Raw genomic sequence first — 27,846 nt, forward strand, 5'->3', positions numbered from 1 at the left:
ATTTGCCCGATGTCAACCTTGAGTTAAGATCCCAGAATATTTTGTAGGCTTGTGGTCATTTCAGATTTTTGGCCAAAAAGGACACCGTAGAGGTACACTGAAACTCCAGTCAATCTTATCAACTAAAAGACTTGAATTGGAGCAGAAAATCCTTTTGGAGTTTTTATTTCCACATTATAGTTTCATTCTGAACTTTAAACGGCACAGAAAACACATTTATAGAGTACAAACATGTTTTTGTTGCTTTATTTAGACTCTGATAATCCAGTGCACTACAGAACCCTCAGCAGGTGAATTACTTTACACATGTTTTACTACGGTAGGTCACCATTACCACATTAATATTGCCAAACTCCCAGTCTGATGCAAAATGACACAATACATCAAATAAATGACTAAACAATATTTCATTGATAATATCAGTTCAAAGCTACAGCACAAAATCATTTCCTTCAATCATTATTCTGTTGTTTTCTCAGTCTAAAATCTTGATTCGAGAAAGAATAATACGTAAGTGATAATGTACAGAGAGCCGGATGTTATGGCAGTGTGATCAGGACGTGAAGCGGAGGGGCTTGTGGGGTTTATTTCATGATAACAGACGTCTGCTTGTACATCATCCCTCTTATAACACGACTACTGGACACATGAGGGAGAAAAACTGGACATGAAATGTGAATTAGAAATATTTGATTTGCTCATTTTTACTAAATGCAGGAAGCCGTTTAGTTTCGGCAATTTGGTTGAATGATTTATAAATATAATGTCATGGGTTCAATCCCAGGGATTACACATACTTAATGCATAAATCTATATAATGTCATATGTTTTTAAAAGACATTTATATTTAATTTATCAACCAAACCTGTCAATATGATTTGCTGCATCCGGGTCACCGTGTGTTATTAGTTTTGAGAGGTCTTTATCTGGGAATAATGTCGTGACTGGCCAATCAGAATCAAGCATTCCAACGAGCCGTGGAATAAGCTATTATGAAATTTTATTATTTTTCTTACATAATAAATGTTCTTGTCTTTAAGCATACATCTTAAAATCTTTACAAAATCTACCGTTTTTGACCCATGCTTAAAAACAGATAAGAGAAATCTATCCTTGACTAGAAAAGCACAGAAGAAATAGTGACGGAAATGATTTTGTGTAAATATATGTTCTCTATGTAAACATTAAATATGAACAATAATATGACAGAAATAAAACAGAAATGACAGAACAGTTTGAATAACAATATCATCAACTCGACTAGAATATAAACTGTAGCTTCTGTACTGTAAACCAATGAATTCATGACAACGCTTAACAATAACATTCTGTTTGTCAACATCAGCTCACATCAATTTAAAATATTTCTGCAGCATTTATTTCATCATCTTTATTAACACGAAGTGAGATGAATAAACGCTTTAACCGATGTTAACAAATATAAGCGTTGTGTATGAAGTGTTACTGTAATAATAAGATAAGCACATATCATATCTGAAAAAGGTTTTGATCCCATTCCAATGTTTGGCAGTAGAGACTTTCTTTCTCTGCATAAAGTATATTACAAAAGGGAAGGACAACATTCCTATCCAGAACACTTTGTCCAAGAGCTCATTTCATGTCATGGACTGAAGTAGTTTATGTGATCTGGTTTCGGCTCAGTCTTTGATAGTTTGGGATGATGTGAAGCAGCAGCAGACGGCAGACACGCATGTACACGTTTGCTCCTGTCATCTGTGTGTGTGTGTTGTGTGTTTGGGTCCATCATGTTTGTCGAGGGTGTCACACCTGTGTAATGTTTTTCTCTGATGGTTCTGTTTCCTTCTGCTCGTCCTCCTCATCTATACTCAGATCCAGAAGCTTGAGCTTTTCTAGATTTTGTCTCGACTCGTTCCTCCTGCGAGACACGATGAAGAAACACATCATCACACAAACATCTCAACTCATCTGCGCATGTGTGTGCGTGAGAGAGAGACTGACTTGGTCTGCAGGTGTTGGTCCAGTAGTTGTCTCTGTAGTCTGCTGTTGGTCTCTCTCTCGTCGCTCAGTTCTCTCTGTGTGTGTCTGTATTGAGCGTCCCGGCGACTCGTCTCTTCCTCGGCCTCGTTCAGCTGTCTCTTCAGTGAACGAATGCGCTGTGTCATCTACACACACGTGAACACAAACATCAGTCCAAGACAAAGAAACACACCAAACTCAAATATTGTGTGAAGAAGGAAAGTAAGACGAATACAGTGACGTGCAAAAGTGATGAAAAGTGTTTTTGAAACTAGTATCTTTGTATTAGCACCTATTGTATTATTATTCCTCCTGTATGACAAATCACTTATTGCTCCCTGAACTCTCTGTGAGTCCCTTTGGATAAAAGCGTCTGATAAATGTAATTGTTTTTGTATGAGTGTGACGCTCTCTGGTGGCGAGCGAGTGTCATACCAGCTCTTTCTGCTCTGTAGAGATCTTGTGTTCTTCCTCCATCTGCTCCGACAGCTCTTGAATCTTTCTCTCCAGTTTACTGATGTTGTTTGTCAAAAACACTTTACTCCTGAAGAGAAACAACACTCGTGAGCAAGACCATCACAAGACCACATCAGCTGTGTGTGTGTGTGTGTGTGTGTGTGTGTGTCACCTCTCTTCAGTCCGGAGAATGTTCTCCAGTTCTTTAGCTTTAGTTTCAGCTCGAGTGACTGAATCCACTTCAACTCTGTTATTCTGAAGTTCCTCCATCTGCATGCGCAGATCACGCAACTAAAACAACAACACAACATCATCACAAACTGAACTGAACGCACACACAACACACAGACACATGCACCCACACAAAGACACAGACACACATGACAACACAAACACACACAGACGCACATAGATGCACGCACACACGCACACACACACACACACAGACAGACACACACACACACACACACAACACACAGACACATGCACCCACACAAAGACACAGACACACATGACAACACAGACGCACATAGATGCACGCACACACGCACACACACACACAGACACAAACACACACACACAAACACACACAACAACACAGACACGCAGACACACACATACACACACAACGACACAGACACACACACACAAACACACACAACAACACAGACATGCAGACACACACATACAGACACACATACACACACAACGACACAGACACACACACAGACGCACACATACACAGACACACACGCAGACGCACACACACACACACACACACACACACACACACATTACCTGTCTGTCCAGGATAACCTTCTCACACTCCAGCTGCTCGCACTTATCTTTCTCCTGAATGAGTTTCATCTGCAGTTGTTCGGTCTGAAACACACACACACACACACACACACGTGTGTTAATCATGCTCTTGGATCACATGTATGTACGTCACATTGTGTGTGTTTGAGTTGTTGTGATGTTTACTGACCTGATCCAGAGCTCTCTTGTGTTTGGACGCCCATCTCTGCTCGTTCTCCTGCAGTTCTTCTTTATCACCCTCCAGATCAATGATGTTCTCCTGATAACACACACACACACACACCGGTCAGAATACACACATTTAAACACAGTGTACAGCCTATGTGTGTGTGTGTGTGTGTGTACCTGTGCTAGTTTGAGTTGTTTGGAGAGCTCATCTCTGGACTGAGTCAGCGTCTGCAGCTCCATGCGCAGATCCTCCACCGTTCTCTCGGCCTGTTTGCACTGCAGCTGCGCACGCTCACGCAGTTGAATTTCCTCCTCCAGCGTCTGCTCCTTATCGCTCAACTTGTACGTCACCTGCACACACACACACAGCCGTGTCACAACAGTGTTCATATGTAGTTTAGTGACCACAGATAACACATGCTGCTTGTTGCTTGGCAACCGTAAACGGAGAACAGTTCATGTAATGCACATGTGATTAAATCTGTATTTATGTTTCTTGTCAAATAAAAACAAGCTCAATGTCACTGAAGTGTGAAGTTACGCAGAAGTGATGAGTTGTGTAGTGTTGTTTCTGACCTCTCCCTGCAGTCTGCTGACGATCTGAGTGAGACGCAGGAGTTCTTGATCTTTCTCCAGGATGCTCTCCTCTAGCTCCTCCACTCTCAGCTGCGCATCCGCTCGCAGTTTCTGCTGCAGATTCAGATCTGATCGACCCTGACCACTCTCCTGAAGAGCGTCTGCCAGCTGACACACAACACAACACAACATTAGAAACTTCAGTCTCCCCAGTGTGTGTGTGTGTGTGTACCTCAGTCTCCAGTATGTGTGTGTGTGTGTGTGTGTGTGTGTACCTCAGTCTCCAGTGTGTGTGTGTGTGTGTGTGTGTGTGTGTACCTCAGTCTCCAGTGTGTGTGTGTGTGTGTGTGTGTGTGTGTGTGTGTGTGTACCTCAGTCTCCAGTGTGTGTGTGTGTGTGTGTGTACCTCAGTCTCCAGTGTGTGTGTGTGTGTGTGTGTACCTCAGTCTCCAGTGTGTGTGTGTGTGTGTGTGTGTGTGTGTACCTCAGTCTCCAGTGTGTGTGTGTGTGTGTGTGTGTGTGTGTGTGTGTGTGTACCTCAGTCTCCAGTGTGTGTGTGTGTGTGTGTGTACCTCAGTCTCCAGTGTGTGTGTGTGTGTGTGTGTACCTCAGTCTCCAGTGTGTGTGTGTGTGTGTGTGTGTGTGTGTACCTCAGTCTCCAGTGTGTGTGTGTGTGTGTGTGTGTGTGTACCTCAGTCTCTCCAGTGTGTGTGTGTGTGTGTGTGTGTGTACCTCAGTCTCCAGTATGTGTGTGTGTGTGTGTGTGTGTGTGTACCTCAGTCTCCAGTGTGTGTGTGTGTGTGTGTGTGTGTGTGTGTACCTCAGTCTCCAGTGTGTGTGTGTGTGTGTGTGTGTGTGTGTGTACCTCAGTCTCCAGTGTGTGTGTGTGTGTGTGTGTGTGTACCTCAGTCTCCAGTGTGTGTGTGTGTGTGTGTGTACCTCAGTCTCCAGTGTGTGTGTGTGTGTGTGTGTGTGTGTGTACCTCAGTCTCCAGTGTGTGTGTGTGTGTGTGTGTGTACCTCAGTCTCTCCAGTGTGTGTGTGTGTGTGTGTGTGTGTGTGTACCTCAGTCTCCAGTGTGTGTGTGTGTGTGTGTGTGTGTGTGTGTACCTCAGTCTCCAGTGTGTGTGTGTGTGTGTGTGTGTGTGTGTGTGTGTGTGTGTGTGTGTGTACCTCAGTCTCCAGTATGTGTGTGTGTGTGTGTGTGTGTGTGTACCTCAGTCTCCAGTATGTGTGTGTGTGTGTGTGTGTGTACCTCAGTCTCCAGTGTGTGTGTGTGTGTGTGTGTGTGTGTGTGTGTGTGTACCTCAGTCTCCAGTGTGTGTGTGTGTGTGTGTGTGTGTACCTCAGTCTCCAGTGTGTGTGTGTGTGTGTGTGTACCTCAGTCTCCAGTGTGTGTGTGTGTGTGTGTGTGTGTACCTCAGTCTCCAGTGTGTGTGTGTGTGTGTGTGTGTGTGTACCTCAGTCTCTCCAGTGTGTGTGTGTGTGTGTGTGTGTGTGTGTACCTCAGTCTCCAGTGTGTGTGTGTGTGTGTGTACCTCAGTCTCTCCAGTGTGTGTGTGTGTGTGTGTGTGTGTGTGTGTACCTCAGTCTCCAGTGTGTGTGTGTGTGTGTGTGTACCTCAGTCTCCAGTGTGTGCGTGTGTGTGTGTGTGTGTGTGTACCTCAGTCTCCAGTGTGTGTGTGTGTGTGTGTGTGTGTGTGTGTACCTCAGTCTCTCCAGTGTGTGTGTGTGTGTGTGTGTGTGTACCTCGGTCTCTCCAGTGTGTGTGTGTGTGTGTGTGTGTGTACCTCAGTCTCCAGTGTGTGTGTGTGTGTGTACCTCAGTCTCCAGTGTGTGTGTGTGTGTACCTCAGTCTCTCCAGTGTGTGTGTGTGTGTGTGTACCTCAGTCTCTCCAGTGTGTGTGTGTGTGTGTGTGTGTACCTCAGTCTCTCCAGTGTGTGTGTGTGTGTGTGTGTGTGTGTGTGTGTGTGTGTACCTCAGTCTCTCCAGTGTGTGTGTGTGTGTGTGTGTGTGTGTGTGTGTGTGTGTGTGTGTGTGTACCTCAGTCTCTCCAGTGTGTGTGTGTGTGTGTGTGTGTGTGTGTACCTCAGTCTCCAGTGTGTGTGTGTGTGTACCTCAGTCTCTCCAGTGTGTGTGTGTGTGTGTGTACCTCAGTCTCTCCAGTGTGTGTGTGTGTGTGTGTGTGTACCTCAGTCTCTCCAGTGTGTGTGTGTGTGTGTGTGTGTGTGTGTGTGTGTGTGTACCTCAGTCTCTCCAGTGTGTGTGTGTGTGTGTGTGTGTGTGTGTGTGTGTGTGTACCTCAGTCTCTCCAGTGTGTGTGTGTGTGTGTGTGTGTGTGTGTGTGTGTGTGTGTGTACCTCAGTCTCTCCAGTGTGTGTGTGTGTGTGTGTGTGTGTGTGTGTGTACCTCAGTCTCCAGGGTGGACACAGTGGTGCTCAACTCAATAACTTTCTTTGCTTTGGATTCTTTCTCCAGTTCAAGCTCCTCCAGGTTGCGTTCGGCCAACCAGAGTTTCTCTGACAGAAGCTGAGAATGATCCGTTTGTTTCTTCAGAGCTTCCTGCATCACACACACAACATCAGAAAAACCTCACACACATAAATCAAGTGTATATGCAGTATTATATAATGACCAGACTGTCTCTCTCTCACACACCTCTGTGTCGTCGATCTTGTTCTTGAGAGATTGTTGAAGGAAGTTGAAGGCGTATTCTTGAGTGTTGGCCTCCACCATCACCTCACGCGCCTCCTTGAGCTCATTCTACAAACACACACACAGGTTTGTGTGATTAATGACGATGAGTTAATGTGGATCTCTGTCGATGGAGAGCGTGTTTGTGTCTCACCTCCATCTGTTTGAAACGCTCGATCATGACGTTATTGTTGCTCTCCAGCTCCACGATTCTCTCTCTCATGCGGTTCATCTCTCCCTGCATCTGAGTGTTTGTACGCAGCAGATCTTCATTGTTCACCAGCAGTCCTCTCATCTCGAAGCGGATCTGATTCCTCTCTTTCTCCATCACAACGCTCTCTGCTTCCAGAAACTGGTTTCTCTGTTGGTGATCGTACAGCATGAAACCCCCGTACACAAAGTTTCCACGTCAAACCGCGATGAATTTGATACTGACCCTCTGACAGTCCTCCAGCTGTTTGGTGAGCTCCTGGATGAAGTCGCGCTTGTTCGGCTGATTGTTTCGTATGATGAATTGACCCGGAGGCGGCTGCAAGACGGAACACGTGACATTAAATACGAGTCATGCGGGAGCTGACAAAACTCTTGAGCATCGAAACCCACCTGTACATCTCGCCTGCGGCTCAGACTCTCGTAGGTAGAAATGCGTGAGCGATGGTGCATTATAGGACTCTGAATCGGACTCACGCTTCTGAACAGGTTCACCTCTGAGACGGCAGGCGACAACACATCCTGTGTGTGCTATATGGTCAGAAACATTTAGAGCAAAACTGTGGAACTATTGCTAAAAACAAACGACATCAGTGATAATGCTTGCAGCACAACTATTTATACATTTGATCATTTCAAAGAAGTTTGGCCAGTTTAAAATGTCCCACTGCCTTATATGACAACATGCCAGTGTGCTGCAGTACACGTATCATCCACTAGCTACATATCCTGCAGCTGTATATGCATATAGTGACACACACACAGTATTTATGAACACAAGCTGAGAAGACAGTTACCCTGAAGTCCGACATTCTGTTCGGAGGATTGTAGTCCAGTGACAGTGTTGCATATGGACTGTTAAATACTCTGGGTGGGCTTTCAAATCCTCCCGTCTGAAAGAAGAAAATAAAGAAGATGCAGTGATAACGTCTGAAAGACTATTGGTATGCTTAAAAAGGTTTTTTTTTATCTTAGCAATTCTGACACACAAGTGACTCGCTTCACCTTTGACCTCAATTTTGTTAAACAGGACAGACTCACTCACTCTGTCTGACATACTGTCCCAGTCTCGTGATGACAGTGAGTCCATGGAGCCGCGGATCATGGGATTGATTTTCAGCAGGTTACTGTTGGCACCGCTGTTAGGGCCCTCACCTCCCACTGAACCGTTGGCAGCACTGGTACCGTTGGACCCGAGAAACAGCTCATACTTGGGGTTCGGACGGATTCTTGGGGTGGCTGGTTCTTCTTCTGACCTCTTATCGCCGTTGTAGTTAGAATGCTGAGTAGGAAACAAAAAGGGTTTGAGTTGGATGCAATATCAGAAATCAACACCAGCATCACAACTCAAACACAAAGACGCACTGGAAAATAAAGTCCTATAGAGTTCAGACACAGCACACACACACACGTGCACATTTTAAAACAAACAAATCAAGAGCGCCCATGCATGGACAAAACGCTCTGGTTTTGCAGTCAAACATCAAGACGATTGTTAGTGATGAAGGTGATTGAACAAGCGTGCTGGAAATCACACAAGTGTCATTGGCTGATTGGTGCCAACTTCATGCATGCGGCTCTTGATGTATCATTTGTCACATGGCAGACTTGCAGCTGACGTGGACAATCAACACGCTGGCGGTTGGCCTGGTCCAAAACCAGTGTGGACTTACCGGACCAGAAACTACCACAACTGGTCTGTCTGTGGAGTGCTGGGATTTGTCCTGTGACATCTTCTCATCTTTGGTGTGTTTGGATATTTCCTCCCTGTCGTCGTCTGGGGTGTTGGTTTTGGAGCAATCCTGATATTGCATTCTGGATTCTTCTTCGTTCTGGTTTCTCTTACGGTCTTCACTTTCACAGCACTGATTGTCAGCTCCGCTGGTCTCTCCGCTCCTCTTGCCCTCGTTTGGCTCTGCACCTTTGACCCCCGACCCACTAGGCACATTGGGCCCTTCGCCACTGGAACCCGAGAACTTGTAGATGAGGTTTTTAACGCTTCCTGATCGCGTCAGATTGGATCCTGTGAACTGTGCTGCCTGCTTATTGGCCGTCCATTTTCTGTCCTCGTTCTCCATGGTGGAGCTCATTCTTGCGTCTGTGTGTCTGTTTGAAGTGCCCGTGTTGCGCTCTGAGATACGTGCTGTATGTTTGTTGTCCGTTCCCTAGAAACACATCACTCTGTTTTAAAACACACACAGAGTTTTGACTGCATCGTGACCGTTAGCTCTACTGCTGTTGAGAAATAAACTCGTCTGCGTTGTGTAATCATTTCATTTCTAATCAAGATGGAAAACACCCATCTGATGGACACAACACAACACATCAGCAGTGCTGTGTGTCTGTCGTGTGTGCGCGTATATGTGTGTGCATGTGTGTCAGTCGTGTGTGTGTGTGTGTGCATGTGTGTTTGTCGTGTGTGCGCGTATATGTGTGTGCATGTGTGTCAGTCGTGTGTGTGTGTGTGTGCGCGTATATGTGTGTCAGCCGTGTGTGTCCGTGTGTGTATGTGTGCATGTGTGTCAGTCGTGTGTGTGTGTGTGTGCGCGTATATGTGTGTCAGCCGTGTGTGTATGTGTGTGTGTGTGCATGTGTGTCAGTCGTGTGTGTGTGTGTGTGCGCGTATATGTGTGTCAGTCGTGTGTGTCCGTGTGTGTATGTGTGTGTGTGCATGTGTGTCAGTCGTGTGTGTGTGTGTGTGTCCGTGTGTGTATGTGGAAAGTCAATGTGGACAAATGCAATTGCATTGAAACATGTTCCTATAAGCTCAGATACTGATTGACGTCTCTTTTACAATCCAAGATTACACAATCCCTGACAGCTGTCTCTCTGTAAACATGTCCACACGATCGGAGACAAACATGTGTCTCACACACAACACAATCCTGAAATTTTTTAGAATAATAAAGTATAATTATGTTAATGAGGGTCCGCTGGGGGTTTAAGGTGTAATCCAGGGACTCCTCTCATGGGACGCTGCACAGATCTCTGGGTAACAGGGCGGGCGGCTCCTCGGGTCACTTACAGCGTTTAAGCTTTCTAAAGGGATAATCGCTTAATCTAGACCTTAACGCGATTAATTTTCATCAAAAACAATTTCATTCTGCTGAGGGCCCTGCGAGACTGTGCTTCAGAGCAGTAAATTGAAATAAAGTAACCTGTGACAGGCTGCTTGTGATGAATGTGACAGACATGATTAACGTTATGAAGATGCGACAAATCTACTGAAATAAACTCTGGAAGCTTTTCTTCATCAACACATCATCATCGTTGTAGCAACAGCATGTCACACCATGATATTGGTATTTGGGGGCGGGGATTAGTATGTAAATGAGGTCAGGACACTGGCTTGAGAGCGGATGGGACCGCACCAGACGGTGGAGAGGTACTGCTTTTGGACATGCCTCTGATTCCATCATCCCGGGGCGAGAGAAATTCCCTCAGGGAGAGAGAGAGCGCATTACCTTACATCTGTCTCACTCACTCACACACCCTCAACATCATCACTGTAATACTATATTACAATAGAAAATACTGAGGAACCACAGAGAATAATGAGAGAAAATACAATTAAAATGAGCAGATATACAGTATTTACAGAGCAAGTATTTTAGTCGTCACAGTACAAGAAAATGTAAAAATAAAGTGAATGTGTGTATAGGAACGAGTGCTGCAGTGTGTGTGTGTGTCTCCAGGGGACTCATAGTAACATATGGTGGATGATTCAGGATCTGCCCTGACCCAGTTTACTGCAATCCTGTGCCGAGAATCACACTGTGTGTGTGAACATTGTAACTATGTAACCAACTTTGTGTCTCTGTGTACAGTATACGTGTATTTTTGTGTGTGCGTGTGTGTGTGTTGTAACTGTGTATTTGTGTGTGCGTGTGTGTGTGTTGTAACTGTGTATTTGTGTGTGCGTGTGTGTGTGTTGTAACTGTGTATTTGTGTGTGCGTGTGTGTGTGTTGTAACTGTGTATTTGTGTGTGCGTGTGTGTGTGTTTGTAACTGTGTATTTGTGTGTGCGTGTGTGTGTGTTTGTAACTGTGTATTTGTGTGTGCGTGTGTGTGTGTTGTAACTGTGTATTTGTGTGTGCGTGTGTGTGTGTGTTGTAACTGTGTATTTGTGTGTGCGTGTGTGTGTGTGTGTTGTAACTGTGTATTTGTGTGTGCGTGTGTGTGTGTTGTAACTGTGTATTTGTGTGTGCGTGTGTGTGTGTTGTAACTGTGTATTTGTGTGTGCATGTGTGTGTGTTGTAACTGTGTATTTGTGTGTGCGTGTGTGTGTGTTTGTAACTGTGTATTTGTGTGTGCGTGTGTGTGTGTTTGTAACTGTGTATTTGTGTGTGCGTGTTGTAACTGTGTATTTGTGTGTGCGTGTGTGTGTGTTGTAACTGTGTATTTGTGTGTGCGTGTGTGTGTGTGTTGTAACTGTGTATTTGTGTGTGCGTGTGTGTGTGTGTTGTAACTGTGTATTTGTGTGTGCGTGTGTGTGTGTTGTAACTGTGTATTTGTGTGTGCGTGTGTGTGTGTTGTAACTGTGTATTTGTCTGTGCATGTGTGTGTGTTGTAACTGTGTATTTGTGTGTGCATGTGTGTGTGTTGTAACTGTGTATTTGTGTGTGCGTGTGTGTGTGTTTGTAACTGTGTATTTGTGTGTGCATGTGTGTGTGTTTGTAACTGTGTATTTGTGTGTGCGTGTGTGTGTGTTGTAACTGTGTATTTGTGTGTGCGTGTGTGTGTGTTTGTAACTGTGTATTTGTGTGTGCATGTGTGTGTGTTTGTAACTGTGTATTTGTGTGTGCGTGTGTGTGTGTTGTAACTGTGTATTTGTGTGTGCGTGTGTGTGTGTTGTAACTGTGTATTTGTGTGTGCATGTGTGTGTGTTGTAACTGTGTATTTGTGTGTGCATGTGTGTGTGTTGTAACTGTGTATTTGTGTGTGCGTGTGTGTGTGTTGTAACTGTGTATTTGTCTGTGCATGTGTGTGTGTTGTAACTGTGTATTTGTCTGTGCATGTGTGTGTGTTGTAACTGTGTATTTGTGTGTGCATGTGTGTGTGTTGTAACTGTGTATTTGTGTGTGCGTGTGTGTGTGTTTGTAACTGTGTATTTGTGTGTGCATGTGTGTGTGTTTGTAACTGTGTATTTGTGTGTGCGTGTGTGTGTGTTGTAACTGTGTATTTGTGTGTGCGTGTGTGTGTGTTGTAACTGTGTATTTGTGTGTGCATGTGTGTGTGTTGTAACTGTGTATTTGTGTGTGCGTGTGTGTGTGTTGTAACTGTGTATTTGTCTGTGCATGTGTGTGTGTTGTAACTGTGTATTTGTGTGTGCATGTGTGTGTGTTGTAACTGTGTATTTGTGTGTGCGTGTGTGTGTGTTTGTAACTGTGTATTTGTGTGTGCATGTGTGTGTGTTTGTAACTGTGTATTTGTGTGTGCGTGTGTGTGTGTTGTAACTGTGTATTTGTGTGTGCGTGTGTGTGTGTTTGTAACTGTGTATTTGTGTGTGCATGTGTGTGTGTTTGTAACTGTGTATTTGTGTGTGCGTGTGTGTGTGTTGTAACTGTGTATTTGTGTGTGCGTGTGTGTGTGTTGTAACTGTGTATTTGTGTGTGCATGTGTGTGTGTTGTAACTGTGTATTTGTGTGTGCATGTGTGTGTGTTGTAACTGTGTATTTGTGTGTGCGTGTGTGTGTGTTGTAACTATGTATTTGTCTGTGCATGTGTGTGTGTTGTAACTGTGTATTTGTCTGTGCATGTGTGTGTGTTGTAACTGTGTATTTGTGTGTGCATGTGTGTGTGTTGTAACTGTGTATTTGTGTGTGCGTGTGTGTGTGTTTGTAACTGTGTATTTGTGTGTGCATGTGTGTGTGTTTGTAACTGTGTATTTGTGTGTGCGTGTGTGTGTGTTGTAACTGTGTATTTGTGTGTGCGTGTGTGTGTGTTGTAACTGTGTATTTGTGTGTGCATGTGTGTGTGTTGTAACTGTGTATTTGTGTGTGCGTGTGTGTGTGTTGTAACTGTGTATTTGTGTGTGCGTGTGTGTGTGTTGTAACTGTGTATTTGTGTGTGCATGTGTGTGTGTTGTAACTGTGTATTTGTGTGTGCATGTGTGTGTGTTTGTAAGCGATTTCTCAATATAAAAGTGTTACATGAATAGAATCTTTTTTAATTGTAGCTGAATGTGGAGGCTGGTAAGTCGTGAACACAGTGATGTCACATCCTTTAACATTAGCAGCATTATTCCTTCATTCTCACTGATGTTACTCAAACGTCATTTTCATCAACAGCAGAATGTGTGTGAGAATAAAACACAGAATAAGAGCAGCGCACACGGTTAAGGAGAAAGAAGAGAAGAGAGACACGAGACTGCCAGGTGAGCGGACAGATGTTCCATAAATAGCAGATTTCGCTATAACATCATCAACATCTGGACCACACTAAATAAATACACATCAAAACACACACATCAAATAGAAAACTATATATATATATATATATTGATTCAAAATACATTTTTAACAGTGTATAAATGAGACAGATGTGTACTTCATGATATTCAAACATCATGGCACTTCAAAGTTTGATTACCACAGTACCATGTCAAATAAAGAACCAAGGAACATTTTGTTGAATTAGGCGATGATAGTAAAACCATAACGCTGTTATTATTGTCTTGTTATTACCATGCTGTTTAACCGCTCGGTCATTCCTGGCATCCCGTTTGTCAGTCCGTCAGTGGCTCGGTTGAGTCTTTCCCGTCTGTGTTTCTTTACAAGCGAAACTCTTTCACGACAGAGAGAGATTTGACCCACAATGCACTTCTGCACCTCACACCTGCTCTTTGACAGCCCTAAAACACAAAGAGACATCTCAATTTATTTTGTTTAAAGATCATTCACATGTTGCACAGCAATATTTAATCACATCGCTCACCGTCCACGTTAAAGAGTGTTAAATGTGCCCAGAATGAAAGCTTAAACTCTCTTGATACACATCTGTCCTGATAAATGAAGTGTGTGATTGTTACACTAGGGGGCGCTGTGAATGCACACAAACACTGTCAAGTGTGCAAGAGGACCTGTGATTCATATCTGTTATTTCTATATTGTGTACGTTTGATAATCTAATTCAACATTTATACATCAACCAAAATACAACCGACAAAATACAACTGTCATTACTATAGTGAACTTCAGTGTATTGTAGTAAACTGTAGTATGTTATATTAATGAAAACACTGATGTAATGTTTACTGTAGTCATTTTCAAAACCGCGATAACCAACAAACCATCGAACATCATATTCTCATATTGATGCGTATGTCTGTCAGGAGAAAGACTGACACGTGAGCTCTGAATGAGCATCAGTCCATCATAAGAGAATGACCCAACACAACATGAGCAAATAATCGCAAAAACAGAGAGAGAGAGAGAAAAATTCTTCCTTTTAGTTTTTGGAAGAGAAATGACGTGTATTTTAGCAGATATGAGTGATGTTAGGGGGTTGTTGACGGTTGCCAGGGTGTTGCTAAGGTGTTCTGGGTGACTGCAAGGCCATTCGCAGTTAATCCTATTCATGTAGTAACGTTAATTCTTTTATGCAAGTAAAGGTGTTTCAAAGCACACAAGTTTGTCTCTGTCTGAGCGACAGATGAGAGCAGATAATGAGACGAGCGCGAGTCCTAGTGAAGCAGGTGTGAGCCGATGGGTTCTTTCCAATCACATCCATGTTCATTTATGAGGTGAGACGTGCCCATCACTTCTTTCCGGAGACAGAAACAAAGAGACGTCGGTCAACTTTACTGTTTGTCTTTTAAGATGGAACATTAACTTTACCCGACACACTTGAGTCGGATCTGAAATATAGAACAGGTTGATTTTGAGTTTTAGGTTATGCAACAGATGATTTAAGACAATAACGACTAACCCATAGGTGTCATCACAAAAACCTGGCAGACGAGAAGCTCTAAAACAACAGCACATTTACTGGAAGACACACCCGACACATGAAGATGTGCTTCAACATGAGGACAATACAACGCACGCACTCTCATGCAGACGGACAGACAGACAGACAGACAGACAGACAGAGAGATGAGCAGACAGACAGACGGAGAGATGAGCAGACAGACAGACAGAGAGATGAGCAGACAGACAGACAGACATAGAGATGAGCAGACAGACAAACAGACATAGAGATGAGCAGACAGACAGACAGAGAGATGAGCAGACAGACAGACAGAGAGATGAGCAGACAGACAGACAGACATAGAGATGAGCAGACAGACAGACAGAGAGATGAGCGGACAGACAGACAGACATAGAGATGAACAGACAGACCGACAGAGAGATGAGCAGACAGACAGACAGAGAGATGAGCAGACAGACAGACATAGAGATGAGCAGACAGACAGACAGAGAGATGAGCAGACCGACAGACAGAGAGATGAACAGACAGACCGACATAGAGATGAGAAGACAGACAGACAGAGAGATGAGAAGACAGACAGACAGACAGAGAGATGAGCAGCACCGACAGACAGACAGAGAGATGAGCAGCACCGACAGACAGACAGAGAGATGAGCAGACAGACAGACAGACATAGAGATGAGCAGACAGACAGACAGAGAGATGAGCAGACAGATAGACAAAGAGATGAGTCTGAGAGACAGACAGACAGACGGACAGACAGAGAGATGAGCAGACAGACAGACAGAGAGATGAGCAGACAGACAGACAGAGAGATGAGCAGCACCGACAGACAGAGAGATGAGCAGACAGACAGACAGAGAGATGAGCAGACAGACAGACAGACAGAGAGATGAGCAGACAGACCGACAGAGAGATGAGCAGACAGACAGACAGAGAGATGAGCAGACAGACAGACAGAGAGATGAACAGACAGACAGAGAGACAGAGAGATGAGCAGACCGACAGACAGAGAGATGAACAGACAAACCGACATAGAGATGAGAAGACAGACAGACAGAGAGATGAGAAGACAGACAGACAGACAGAGAGATGAGCAGCACCGACAGACAGACAGAGAGATGAGCAGCACCGACAGACAGACAGAGAGATGAGCAGACAGACAGACAGACATAGAGATGAGCAGACAGACAGACAGAGAGATGAGCAGACAGATAGACAAAGAGATGAGTCTGAGAGACAGACAGACAGACGGACAGACAGAGAGATGAGCAGACAGACAGACAGACAGACATAGAGATGAGCAGCACCGACAGACAGACAGAGAGATGAGCAGACCGACAGACAGAGAGATGAACAGACAGACAGACAGACATAGAGATGAGCAGACAGACAGACAGAGAGATGAGAAGACAGACAGACAGACAGAGAGATGAGCAGCACCGACAGACAGACAGAGAGATGAGCAGACAGACAGACAGACATAGAGATGAGCAGACAGACAGACAGACATAGAGATGAGCAGACAGACAGACAGAGAGATGAGCAGACAGACAGACAGACATAGAGATGAGCAGACAGACAGACAGAGAGATGAGCAGACAGACAGACAGACATAGAGATGAGCAGACAGACGGACAGACAGATGAGCAGACAGATAGACAAAGAGATGAGTCTGAGAGACAGACAGACAGACGGACAGACATAGAGATGAGCAGACAGACAGACAGACAGACATAGAGATGAGCAGACAGACAGACAGACAGGTGGAGAATGGTTTGCCTGATGGTAAATAATGTTGGTTGGGCAGGTCGATCTGGTTATCTGTGATATTCCCGCCCTCACCACAAAATAAAACACAATGTGTGTTTACACAGACACAGTGCAGCAGGGCATGCTGGGATCTTCAGTGCATCAGTCTCTGTGTGTGTATTTCTGTAACTCCACAATCACCACACAAAACTTTCAAATATCACTGATTCACCAAAACAAAAACAACACGCATCGGTTTTACTCGAACACCTTGACACACACGTGATATATTTCTTCTGTCTGATGCATGTAATGCATTAAACTCCTGCACATCTGTGTGTCTGCAGAGGTGCAAGTGAACACATGACTCAACCGCAATTGCTAAAAACTTCATTAGTCATCAGCAAACATCTACATTTATAAAGTGATAAACCTGATTCACATGTATTCATTATTCTGAAGTGTTGTGTAGTGTTTCATAACATGTGTGTGTGTGTGTGTGCACACGTGTGTACTTACTGTTGATTTAAAGTTTCACTTTCTGTCCTGAGGTCTTTCAGACTGATGTTCTGGTTCAGCAACACACAGTTCTGAAACACAAACAAGTCAAGTCAAGTCAACTTTATTTATCTAGCGCTTTTAACATTTTCATTGGTACAAGTGAAACATGTTGACTATAAGCAAAACATATAAAGTTATACAAGTAAAACCACAGAAGACAGACGCACACGCACCGGTTCAAATAAAGGAGAGAGAAACACAGGTCTATAGGACTATAAACTCCTATATGTAATATTAATGAAGTAAAACTTTAAAATTCTAAACAAACACAGAGCAAAACATACATTTAACGCTGAACTGTACACTGAATCACATACTGTATATACACAACATCTCATTTCTGCATGAGTGATGTGTTAAACTACAAAAAATATTTCATACGAATATTTGAGATTTTGGTGAGTTTTTGCTTTAATGACATGAACGGACGGACGGACAGACAGACAGACAGACAGACAGACACCTGTTCATGTGTTTATACTGCGTGTTGAGTGAATCATGAAGTTCTGAACTACATGCAGTGAATCTTGACAGCACATAAACTCATCATGTGTTCTGAGATTGGACAGAAATAATGCGACTAATGGAGCGAGATGAAGAGATTCTCAGTCCCAGATGGGACGGTGTGATGGAGAACATTTCAATCTGTCGAATCTGCTCCAAATAAATCACAACACATTTCACCTGCTTTAACACGACACGCACAACACATTCAGGCACATGCAGAGACTCACAACACACGTGCATGAAATGCAAGCATGCGCTTAAGACAGCCGTCCGATCGCTGGACACATTCAGACTGGAGAAATCACAGAGTTCAAGTTCTGGTCCACGTGATACACATGAGGCCCGGCCACCATCATTCACACACAAACTCACCAACAGTGATTCATCGTTCATCATCACATGCTGCTGGAACAACATGAACACGCCAAAACATTTCTGCTGCTGTCTGCAGGCGCTCACAGACAGAATACAAACATCGCACAGGTGTTTGCTATAAATGAGCTATTTCATTCTTTGACAAGTTATGTATGGTCAAGTTTTAGCGCATGATAGCGTGTGCATGCTCTGACACAAGTCAATCCACAATCTGCGTCGCAAAGCGACATTTGTTTCATTTATTTTGGTTCAGACAAAAAGTCTGATTTGCGACAGTGAAACATGGCTGTTCTCTTTCTGAAGTTTCTTTTTATTCCTAAAATAATGTTAAATATATGTTGGTGTCATAATTTCTTTACTATATTATCATACAATTTAAATTGATTTTAGAAAAAGAAATATCGTATCGAATATCACATTAGTTAGCATGCTATCGCACATCGCATTTTTCCTCAATATCGCACAGCCCTAGACAGAACAACAGACAGACAGACACGCAAACAAAACGATGGACACACAGACAAATGTGCTCAGCAGGATTTATCAATAATTCATCATTTCTACATAATATTCGTGTTAAAACACTGAGAACTGAAGCTCTCTCTCTCTCTCTCTCTCTCTCTCTCTCTCTCTTGTGAGGTCACGTGATGTTTGAAAGCTCTTCGTTGCGTAAAACACACACACAGCTTCACATGTTGTTTGTTAACAAACGAGTCCAGTGTACACATCACAGCATTCATCACACTGCCATCAATCCCAGTGCACTGTGGGAAACCACAGACAGACACCGTGACATCATCGGTCAGTCTGAGTGTGACACAACACACAAGAAGCTTTAAAATCACTGAGATATCTGACATCATTCACAGCCCAAAGCATGTTGTGAAACTCAACAACACAACACACAGTCACTGCCCATGTAGCACATCACGCAAACAAACACACAACATGAGAAACACGGAAACATCTTAAACAATGACTTAATCCTTCCTATCAAATCACTAAATATAAGAGAATCATACTCACACACACACAGAGCGAGAGCGTCCGGAAAAGTCTTGTTTTCTGTTAACAACAGTGTTTGAGTTTGTTGCTGTGTGACCCCCCCGAGCTCAACCCATATCTGTGTGTGTGTGTGTGTGTGTGTGTGTGTGTGTGTGTGTGTGTGTGTGTGTGTTGACCCCACACACACACAGAGAGAGAAAGATCTTCACAAATCTACAGTATAACAAGTATGTAAACACACACACACACACGCACACATGTGTACGCACATGTACGCACACACACACAGCGCTGCCCAACAGAAGCAGTTTCTCCAAACATGGACTTTCAAGCGGGCGGAAATCAGAATCAAGGTCACATTCCTGCAGCAGAGATCAGTGTTCTCTCATAAAACAGCAGAAACACAAACACACAATGACCACGATCCCTTCACTTCATTACAGTCTGCACAACAGTGTATAGACGACATAAGAAAACCAAACTAAAGATTTTCAGCAGAAATGAGAGATTGTGTAAGAACAGGTGGTGAAACATGTCTTATGTGCAAAGTTCTGAGTGACCCCGTCGCTGTGGCACACAGGTGAAAGGCATGCTGGGATCAGGGCGTGTACGGGTGGGGCTGTTAACTCAGTCAGTGGCTGACAGCCAGCGCACACACACACCTTCAGCAGGAGTGTGTGTGTGTGTGTGTGTGTGTGGGGGGGGTTTGGGTGTGGTTGTTTTAAATGTTGTTCAGTAAAGTTTAAAGAAGTGAAGAGTTCACGGTTATAAAACACACAACTCAATCACACTGTCACTTTCCCACAAACGTCTGTGACATCATAGTCACGAGCATCTACAGGACTTCCCCCAAAATCACATTGAGCAATATCAACGGTAATGTTTCCAGTCTCTTTGACCTTCAGTGTTTCCATGAACCGATCTGCCTTCAGGCCTAAACAGCAAACACACTTTCCTTCTGACAACCAGTGAGTTTACACCAAAAACGCTTGATTTAGTTGAGAATGAGTCACAGCAATTGTGTAGAAGTCAATTCATCAGAAATCAAGATTCTGGGAATCAGAAACAATAACTGACATCGTCATTTATTCTCTCTTATGTGTTTGTGTCATACGAGTCTTTCTTCTGTGGAACACAAGAGAAGATATTTAGAGAAATGTTTCAGTGGTTTTGTGTTCAAATAATGGAAGTCAATGGGGTTCAGTGTCGTTTGATGATCAACATTCTTCAAAATATCTTCTGTTGTGTTCTGCAGAAGATAGAAACTCGTACAATGACACGAGGATGAATGAATGGGCCAAATTATCTCACACCGTCCGTCAATCGCACTGCATATGTTCAGTCTATCCAACAGGTCAATGTCCAGTCAACGTCTCATTCGCTGCTCTATGGCACACATTCCTGTTGCTATGACAACGCGACTCATTCCACTGGAATTCCATACAAAAGTCGAATGCTGTTGCTATGAGACGGCAGACGCTCCCGCTCTGTGAAATGAGACGAGCTTAACTTTGATAGTCTAACTTAAGATGCAGATGAAGGACAGAAGATCTTCACACATCGAGAGAGAACGCTAGGCTAATGATTAGAGACAGAATTGAGTAAGAACGCAGATAACACCGCTGCAAAAAACACCAGTTTATGATCCTCCAACTAAAGGTCTTCTTGGGTGCGAAGATCTTTGCCCGACCCCAGAAGACCCGAATCACTTTTTACCTGAACCAAACGTGCATTCATTTAAAAATAATAATAAAGCCCTGACCCGAGTCCAACCCAAATCACCTGAAGCGTATCATTCACTGATGTGCTCACAGCAGCATTCAGAATCACAGATATCTAAAGATAAAGACAAACACTTTGATGCATGGTTTTACTATAGTAAAAGTGCAGAAATCGTGGTTTTACTATGGTAAAAGTGCAGAAATCGTGGTTTTACTATAGTAAAAGTGCAGAAATCGTGGTTTTACTATAGTAAAAGTGCAGAAATCGTGGTTTTACTATGGTAAAAGTGCAGAAATCGTGGTTTTACTATGGTAAAAGTGCAGAAATCGTGGTTTTACTATAGTAAAAGTGCAGAAATCGTGGTTTTCCTATGGTAAAAGTGCAGAAATCGTGGTTTTACTATGGTAAAAGTGCAGAAATCGTGGTTTTACTATAGTAAAAGTGCAGAAATCGTGGTTTTCCTATGGTAAAAGTGCAGAAATCGTGGTTTTACTATGGTAAAAGTGCAGAAATCGTGGTTTTACTATGGTAAAAGTGCAGAAATCGTGGTTTTACTATAGTAAAAGTGCAGAAATCGTGGTTTTACTATGGTAAAAGTGCAGAAATCGTGGTTTTAGTATGGTAAAAGTGCAGAAATCGTGGTTTTAGTATGGTAAAAGTGCAGAAATCGTGGTTTTACTATGGTAAAAGTGCAGAAATCGTGGTTTTACTATGGTAAAAGTGCAGAAATCGTGGTTTTACTATAGTAAAAGTGCAGAAATCGTGGTTTTACTATGGTAAAAGTGCAGAAATCGTGGTTTTAGTATGGTAAAAGTGCAGAAATCGTGGTTTTAGTATGGTAAAAGTGCAGAAATCGTGGTTTTACTATGGTAAAAGTGCAGAAATTGTGGTTTTCCTATGGTAAAAGTGCAGAAATCGTGGTTTTACTATGGTAAAAGTGCAGAAATCGTGGTTTTACTATGGTAAAAGTGCAGAAATCGTGGTTTTACTATGGTAAAAGTGCAGAAATCGTGGTTTTACTATGGTAAAAGTGCAGAAATCGTGGTTTTACTATGGTAAAAGTGCAGAAATCGTGGTTTTACTATGGTAAAAGTGCAGAAATCGTGGTTTTACTATGGTAAAAGTGCAGAAATCGTGGTTTTACTATGGTAAAAGTGCAGAAATCGTGGTTTTACTATGGTAAAAGTGCAGAAATCGTGGTTTTAGTATGGTAAAAGTGCAGAAATCGTGGTTTTACTATGGTAAAAGTGCAGAAATCGTGGTTTTACTATGGTAAAAGTGCAGAAATCGTGGTTTTACTATGGTAAAAGTGCAGAAATCGTGGTTTTACTATGGTAAAAGTGCAGAAATCGTGGTTTTACTATGGTAAAAGTGCAGAAATCGTGGTTTTACTATGGTAAAAGTGCAGAAATCGTGGTTTTACTATGGTAAAAGTGCCGAAATCGTGGTTTTACTATGGTAAAAGTGCAGAAATCGTGGTTTTACTATGGTAAAAGTGCAGAAATCATGGTTTTACTATGGTAAAAGTGCAGAAATAATGATTTTACTATAGTAAAAGTGCAGAAATCATGGTTTTTGGGAGATTGGTTGCCACAATTTTACAACATATACTATAGTTAAACTATCGATCATAGTGAATGTCTGCTTCAAGGTTATTTACTTTACCAAAGAGTTTGAAAACGACGACCAAAATGTAATTACAAACTTAATGAAGGTAATTAAAATAAACATAAAACAAAAATCTAAATAAAAGCCAATTTACAATATATAAATATATATATATATATCATAAAACTATAATAACTCTGGTTTACTTTGTTTTTTGCAACAAATAAAACAAAAACATGGTTATTATAGTTTAACCACAGTTCATTTTCCTCTGACAAACATTAACCATAGTTTTACTTTTATAAGCTTATAAAAGATTATGTTTTTGGCTGGGTTGGACCATTTGTATAACCACAGTCTACTACACATACTGTTAAACTAGGACAAAATCCTGGTGAATTTGTGGTTACTATGGTTTTACTACAATGACCATAGTTCTTTATGGTTTTATTTGGTTAAGGAGGAAGGTGACCAGTTAAATAAACTCTGAGAACTTGTGATGCTGTTACAATGACAATATCATCACAGCTGGAAATAAAATCATCTTCAGATGTTTTCATGTGTTGTGTTGTGAATCTCTGGCCGTTACAGCGGAACAACAGAGCAAAGATGAGAGAGAAGTTCACATTCACCAAGCGATAATCTCTACAGTGTTTCACCAAATCATCTGTACACAGATCAGTTTAATTCTGTCAATGGAGCCGACGGTCCATCTCACAAAACCGTGTTATTCAGACAGCAACACACATTTATGCTTGTATTTTCAAGCGGAGCACCTAATCCAGGGCTGAAGAGACGACGGATGAATTGTTGACATTCAGATTTAAGAGCTTGCATGACAAATTCTTCCTGGAATATTTCAGGCTATAATGAAACAAAAGATTATTACAGCTGACTAAATGTCTTAATTCAAGCGAATCACACACACAAAGACAGAAACACACTTACAAGACACACTACTAAACACAAGAACGACTGCAACGGTCTAGACAGCACGAGGAATTCACGATCGGCTATCAAAGCTTGAATGCTGGTGATGAAAACATTTAAAAATGCAATTGATGTGAATGAATGAATCTCTCGCACCTGATCTCAGACCAGCAGACGTCTCCTGTTCTGACTGAAAGTTTACTTCACGAGCAAACTATCACACTTCATCCCAATGAAACCCTGATGCCCGCGTGGCTTCATTACGGCAGAGACAGAAGCCCAATCAAGACTGAATAATTGGTGAGTAAATATTGGCCGCTTGCCAGGTTTTGGGTTCACAAGATGAGCTGGGATTCTTCAGAGAGCCGGAAAAACACCAGACGAACGACTTCACATGCAAATCCGACCGTAATGAAAACTAACAGAGTCAAAGAATGACTGATGAGTGACACGCGCGCGCACACACGCACACAGACACGCGCACACACACACACGCACGCATGCACACACACACACACACATGCAAGCACACGCACACACACACACGCATGCACACACGCACGCACACACACAGACACGCGCACACACACACGCACGCATGCACACACACACACATGCAAGCACACGCATGCATGCACACACACGCACACAGACACGCGCACACACACGCGCACGCATGCACACACACACATGCAAGCACACGCACACACACACACACGCATGCACACACACACACACACGCAGAATAGAAAAGAGAAACCTCTGATTAAAGGGATACTAAAGTCTAAATTTCCCTGTGTCTTACTCCCTCATTCTAACTGAATATGGTTTTCTTCTTGAAGAATAAAGCACTCCGAGTTATAATACCACGTATCATTTTAATTCCAAGCGGTAGAAAGGGTGTTGATTGTTTTAAAGCTCCAAAAAGTGCATCCATCGAGCAAAGAACTGCTCGACAAGGTCTTCTGAAGCAAATCTATGTGTTTGTTTAAGGGAATTATCCATATTGACAGCGCTATTAACGTTGCTGTCTAGCTTCCGTCGTCTCTTAAATGCGCATGAACCAGAGGCTTGTTTTTCCCGACAGATGACAGAGACGAAAGCTCCCGCCAAAGTAGACGCTATACTACTGGAACAAAACTAAAAATGCAGCGTTCGTCACCGGAACTTGGGTCACGCCTGCATCACCTGCCAGAAAAACAAACCTCTGGTTCACGCGCATTCGAGAGATGACCGATGCTAGACATCAACGTTAACAGCGCTGTCAATACGGATATTTCTCTTAAACGAACACATGGAAAAGAAATGCAAGTGCAACTATAGAAATGCAAGTGCAACTATTTATCATTTCACTTTTTATTGTTGAACATTAAAAACGGAGTACACCACAGCCATAAGCATCATTTTTACAATTATAGATTATGCCATGATGAGTAACCATTGGTCAAGCGCAATTACAAAAATGAGAAAATAAATACGTAAAATAGAAAAAAAGAAGAAACGCATGGAAATGAACCTGAATTTAGATTATTAAACAGCAACAATTCATTCTAAAGGAAAATAATTCCTGTTAGCAGAAGTGCATCGTGGGTATTTAAAGAGTTAGAGCTTTAACACAACAGGTGACAAAGACGAGCTGTGTCACGCTGGCGCAACACAAACTAAAAACATTCTAATGAAAGTCTCTAGAATGACAAGCTCGTGAGATATTCAGATCTGAGCTGTATATCCTGGGCGTATGTTTGTATATGAAAACCAGCAGGTGACACCTTCATTCTGAACATACTTGAGATGAAAGTTCTCAGGCTGCTAAATAAATTCCAAACATTCAGACACGAATCATGATGTTGACATGTGGGGAATGTCACCTGTGCGGTCCACGAGACCCCCATCACACATTCAGACCAAAAACCGTTTCTTTCATGGCCGCTCACTTAGTAACGTTTCCTTCATTGTGTGTTTATTTATAATAAATGAACGTTAGGGGTTGAAAAGCTGAATGTCACTGACAGCACAATACCAGCGGCTTTATAATGACAGATGAATGTATACAGAATGTGCACAATGTTACATTGTATCACTGTCTTCAAAGCTTAATTATGACTCACTGTTGTTTTCTGATGGTCGCCTTGGAAACATCATGGAAAGTTTTAATGAACGGATGATGACGTAACAATTAAAATGATTGGCATGATACTGAATGTGCGTGAGGGTGGGACGCATACCTGTGTGGTTGTCTCCCTAAGGACAAACAAATGAAATCTCAAAAAAAACATTCCTAATGTCATACATCATTTCCTCTAAACCGTCCAATCATGTTTAGAAACAAGCTGATCGGGCAAATGTGCATTTCGACATTATCACAGAATATCTACAGTGTGTCTAGAAGATCATATTGATATTCATATAAAACACAAGTCAAACTTCTCAGTCCAAACTAAAGGCCCAGACATGAAAACTGTGACAACAAAATACTAGAATTACACAATGACTTAAGATGAGATTGATCAACAAATTCCATTTAACAACAAAATAAGGCTTTTCGCAATTATTTCAGATAATTCACAATTATTGTGAATCTTTATAAAACAAGTGAGATCTGTAGTATCTGCTGCATTTTACATCCACCGGCCTTGATCTGGACTCACCGTTACATTCAGAGAACATTTCTCCATCATCTGAGTTTTGTTTGCTTCGTATTACTTTTTTGATTCCAGGCTTGTTGCATCTACTCATATTTTGGTCACACTATAGTAACAAATTAAAGTTTTCCTTCATTAAATAAAGACATTTTCATTAATAGTTATTATATTGTCAAAGCCTTAAAACAGATGAATTTGCCATAATCGCAATAATTTGACAGACAATTAATCGTAGGTCAAATGTCGTTACGGTGACAGCACTACAACAAAGCCAAAGGCAGACACCTTTAGATCATTAGGTTTCAAAGATCATAGGAAACATAAACAACATGATCCGTCATGCGTGTTGGAAATCACACTGTACATAAACAGATGGTTTACTATCGAAAAGCTTCAACATCCCTCAAAATAAAGATATGTAAACGATTCATTTCATTTATAAAGGAAAGAAATGACAGAATCATGAGTCAACAGGGAAAAAACACCCTGCAGATATTGAACAACATTTCTCTTTCTTTCTTTAATTATTCAGAGACAATGGGCCACTCCTCTCTCTCTCTCGTCCCGGCTGGTGGCCTGTGAACACCCAACACATCAATACTGGAGCTTTAAAAAGTCTCTTCAAGTTCTGCAGGTTCACTTACCGCCCTCATGTCAAAGACAAAGAATCTGTCCCTGTGAATAAACCCTAAAACAATCACAACTTTCACCTCACGGGCGGACGGGCGGGTCACATTCCGCTCTCACAGGGCACACATACTCCATCAGAATCATCACAATAAAACCAGGCCCATTGTGACCTTGAGTTCTGGAATAACGTGTCTGACTCTTAACAGATCGAACATTGACACAGACAATCACCGAGACCTTGTCCATAAGTCATATAGTCATATTTGTGCTGGGAAAATGATCATGGAAGAAGATAATAAATGATTTCAATATTCATATGTGATGGTTTGACCTGTAACTGTGAGATTCTTGATACCTTCAAACATGTGACAGCCGTGTAAAACTATGGTACTGTCCAAAAAACATGCTACTGTCATAGTGTAACACACACATGGTGGAATAATCTGTCTGTGTGTGTCTCTCTCTCTCTCTCTCTCTCTCTCTCTCTCTCTCTCTGTCTCTCTCTCTCTCTCTCTCTCTCTCTCTCTCTCTCTGTCTCTCTCTCTCTCTGTCTCTCTCTCTCTCTCTCTCTCTCTCTCTCTCTCTCTCTCTCTCTCTGTTACACACAAACGCGAGTGTTTCATCGCGTAAACAAGCGAGTAAAAGTGAAGTGAAATGGCTTTACCGTTGAGTCCGATCGCAGTCTGATTCCTCGAGTGTAGCAGGTGAATCTGAGGATCCCGCTAGCAGCGCGCGGTGACTTTCACACCTGGGCGGGTCACCTGCGTCGATGTGGGCGTGGTCACTCGACACACCTGCCTGGCTGAGCCACGCCTCTCACTCGCTCCATTAGAGAAACAAAGTGAATCTGACTTTACTGTGGTAAATGCGAGGATGAGATTTCTCTCCATATTTGGGAACGTCGTCTGGTCACGTGATCAAAAACAATGTAAAGAATTTTGAATGGGTTGCATATCCAAACTAATGAACAAACTCTACTAACTCTAACCTGATAGACAATTAACACTTTAAACAATTATTAACATAATAAAAGCCAAGGCTTTATTAAAAAAGAACTGAAATATCATTTTGTGCACAAATGTGTGTTTCGTAATAATACTCTTAAAAATGTCATACGCATTGATCTCTATTTTAGGTGCATTATTGCCAAAACAGGTCTGTTTGTTTTTACTGACTGAGAGAGTTTGCAGTCAATTATTTGTGTGCTAATATTACACAAGGAATATATCCTGTGTGCTAAAAATGAATGAATGTCAAACGT

General features: G+C 42.4%; 1 protein-coding gene across 3 annotated transcripts; it reads right to left on the reverse strand.

The window, feature by feature from the left end:
• Nucleotides 1-149: 149 nt before the first annotated feature.
• On the reverse strand, nucleotides 150-27,350 carry LOC306911675 (uncharacterized protein). Of its 3 annotated transcripts, XM_079487188.1 has the most exons (19): nucleotides 27,250-27,350; nucleotides 17,125-17,195; nucleotides 13,608-13,774; nucleotides 8,595-9,086; nucleotides 7,967-8,203; nucleotides 7,719-7,814; nucleotides 7,315-7,452; nucleotides 7,148-7,240; nucleotides 6,866-7,072; nucleotides 6,676-6,780; nucleotides 6,427-6,579; nucleotides 4,018-4,185; nucleotides 3,619-3,792; nucleotides 3,443-3,532; nucleotides 3,253-3,336; nucleotides 2,627-2,745; nucleotides 2,434-2,542; nucleotides 1,981-2,144; nucleotides 150-1,897 (listed from the first exon to the last, which is right to left on the reverse strand). In XM_079487188.1, exons 3-19 carry the CDS (start codon nucleotides 13,638-13,640, stop codon nucleotides 1,783-1,785), a joined length of 2,577 nt encoding a protein of 858 aa, XP_079343314.1. In that variant the 5' UTR covers nucleotides 13,641-13,774; nucleotides 17,125-17,195; nucleotides 27,250-27,350; the 3' UTR covers nucleotides 150-1,782. The 3 variants fall into 3 exon arrangements, with proteins under 3 accessions (XP_079343314.1, XP_079343316.1, XP_079343315.1); XM_079487190.1 differs by lacking the exon at nucleotides 8,595-9,086 and having other exon boundaries at nucleotides 27,250-27,317; XM_079487189.1 differs by lacking the exons at nucleotides 17,125-17,195; nucleotides 27,250-27,350 and having other exon boundaries at nucleotides 8,595-9,102; nucleotides 13,608-13,630.
• Nucleotides 27,351-27,846: the final 496 nt, after the last annotated feature.

The sequence above is a fragment of the Barbatula barbatula genome (genome assembly GCF_947034865.1).
Source record: "Barbatula barbatula genome assembly, chromosome: 22".
In the NCBI taxonomy this organism is placed as follows: Eukaryota; Metazoa; Chordata; class Actinopteri; order Cypriniformes; family Nemacheilidae; genus Barbatula; species Barbatula barbatula.

Excerpts from the sequence above, each read along its gene's own strand:
- LOC306911675 (XM_079487188.1), bottom strand. The coding sequence starts at position 13,640 with ATGCCAGGAATGACCGAGCGGTTAAACAGCATG. Across the intron at positions 7,453-7,718 it reads ACAGAATGTCGGACTTCAGG|CACACACAGGATGTGTTGTC; the intron begins GTAACTGTCTTC and ends CTGACCATATAG. Across the intron at positions 7,241-7,314 it reads GCCGCAGGCGAGATGTACAG|CCGCCTCCGGGTCAATTCAT; the intron begins GTGGGTTTCGAT and ends TCCGTCTTGCAG.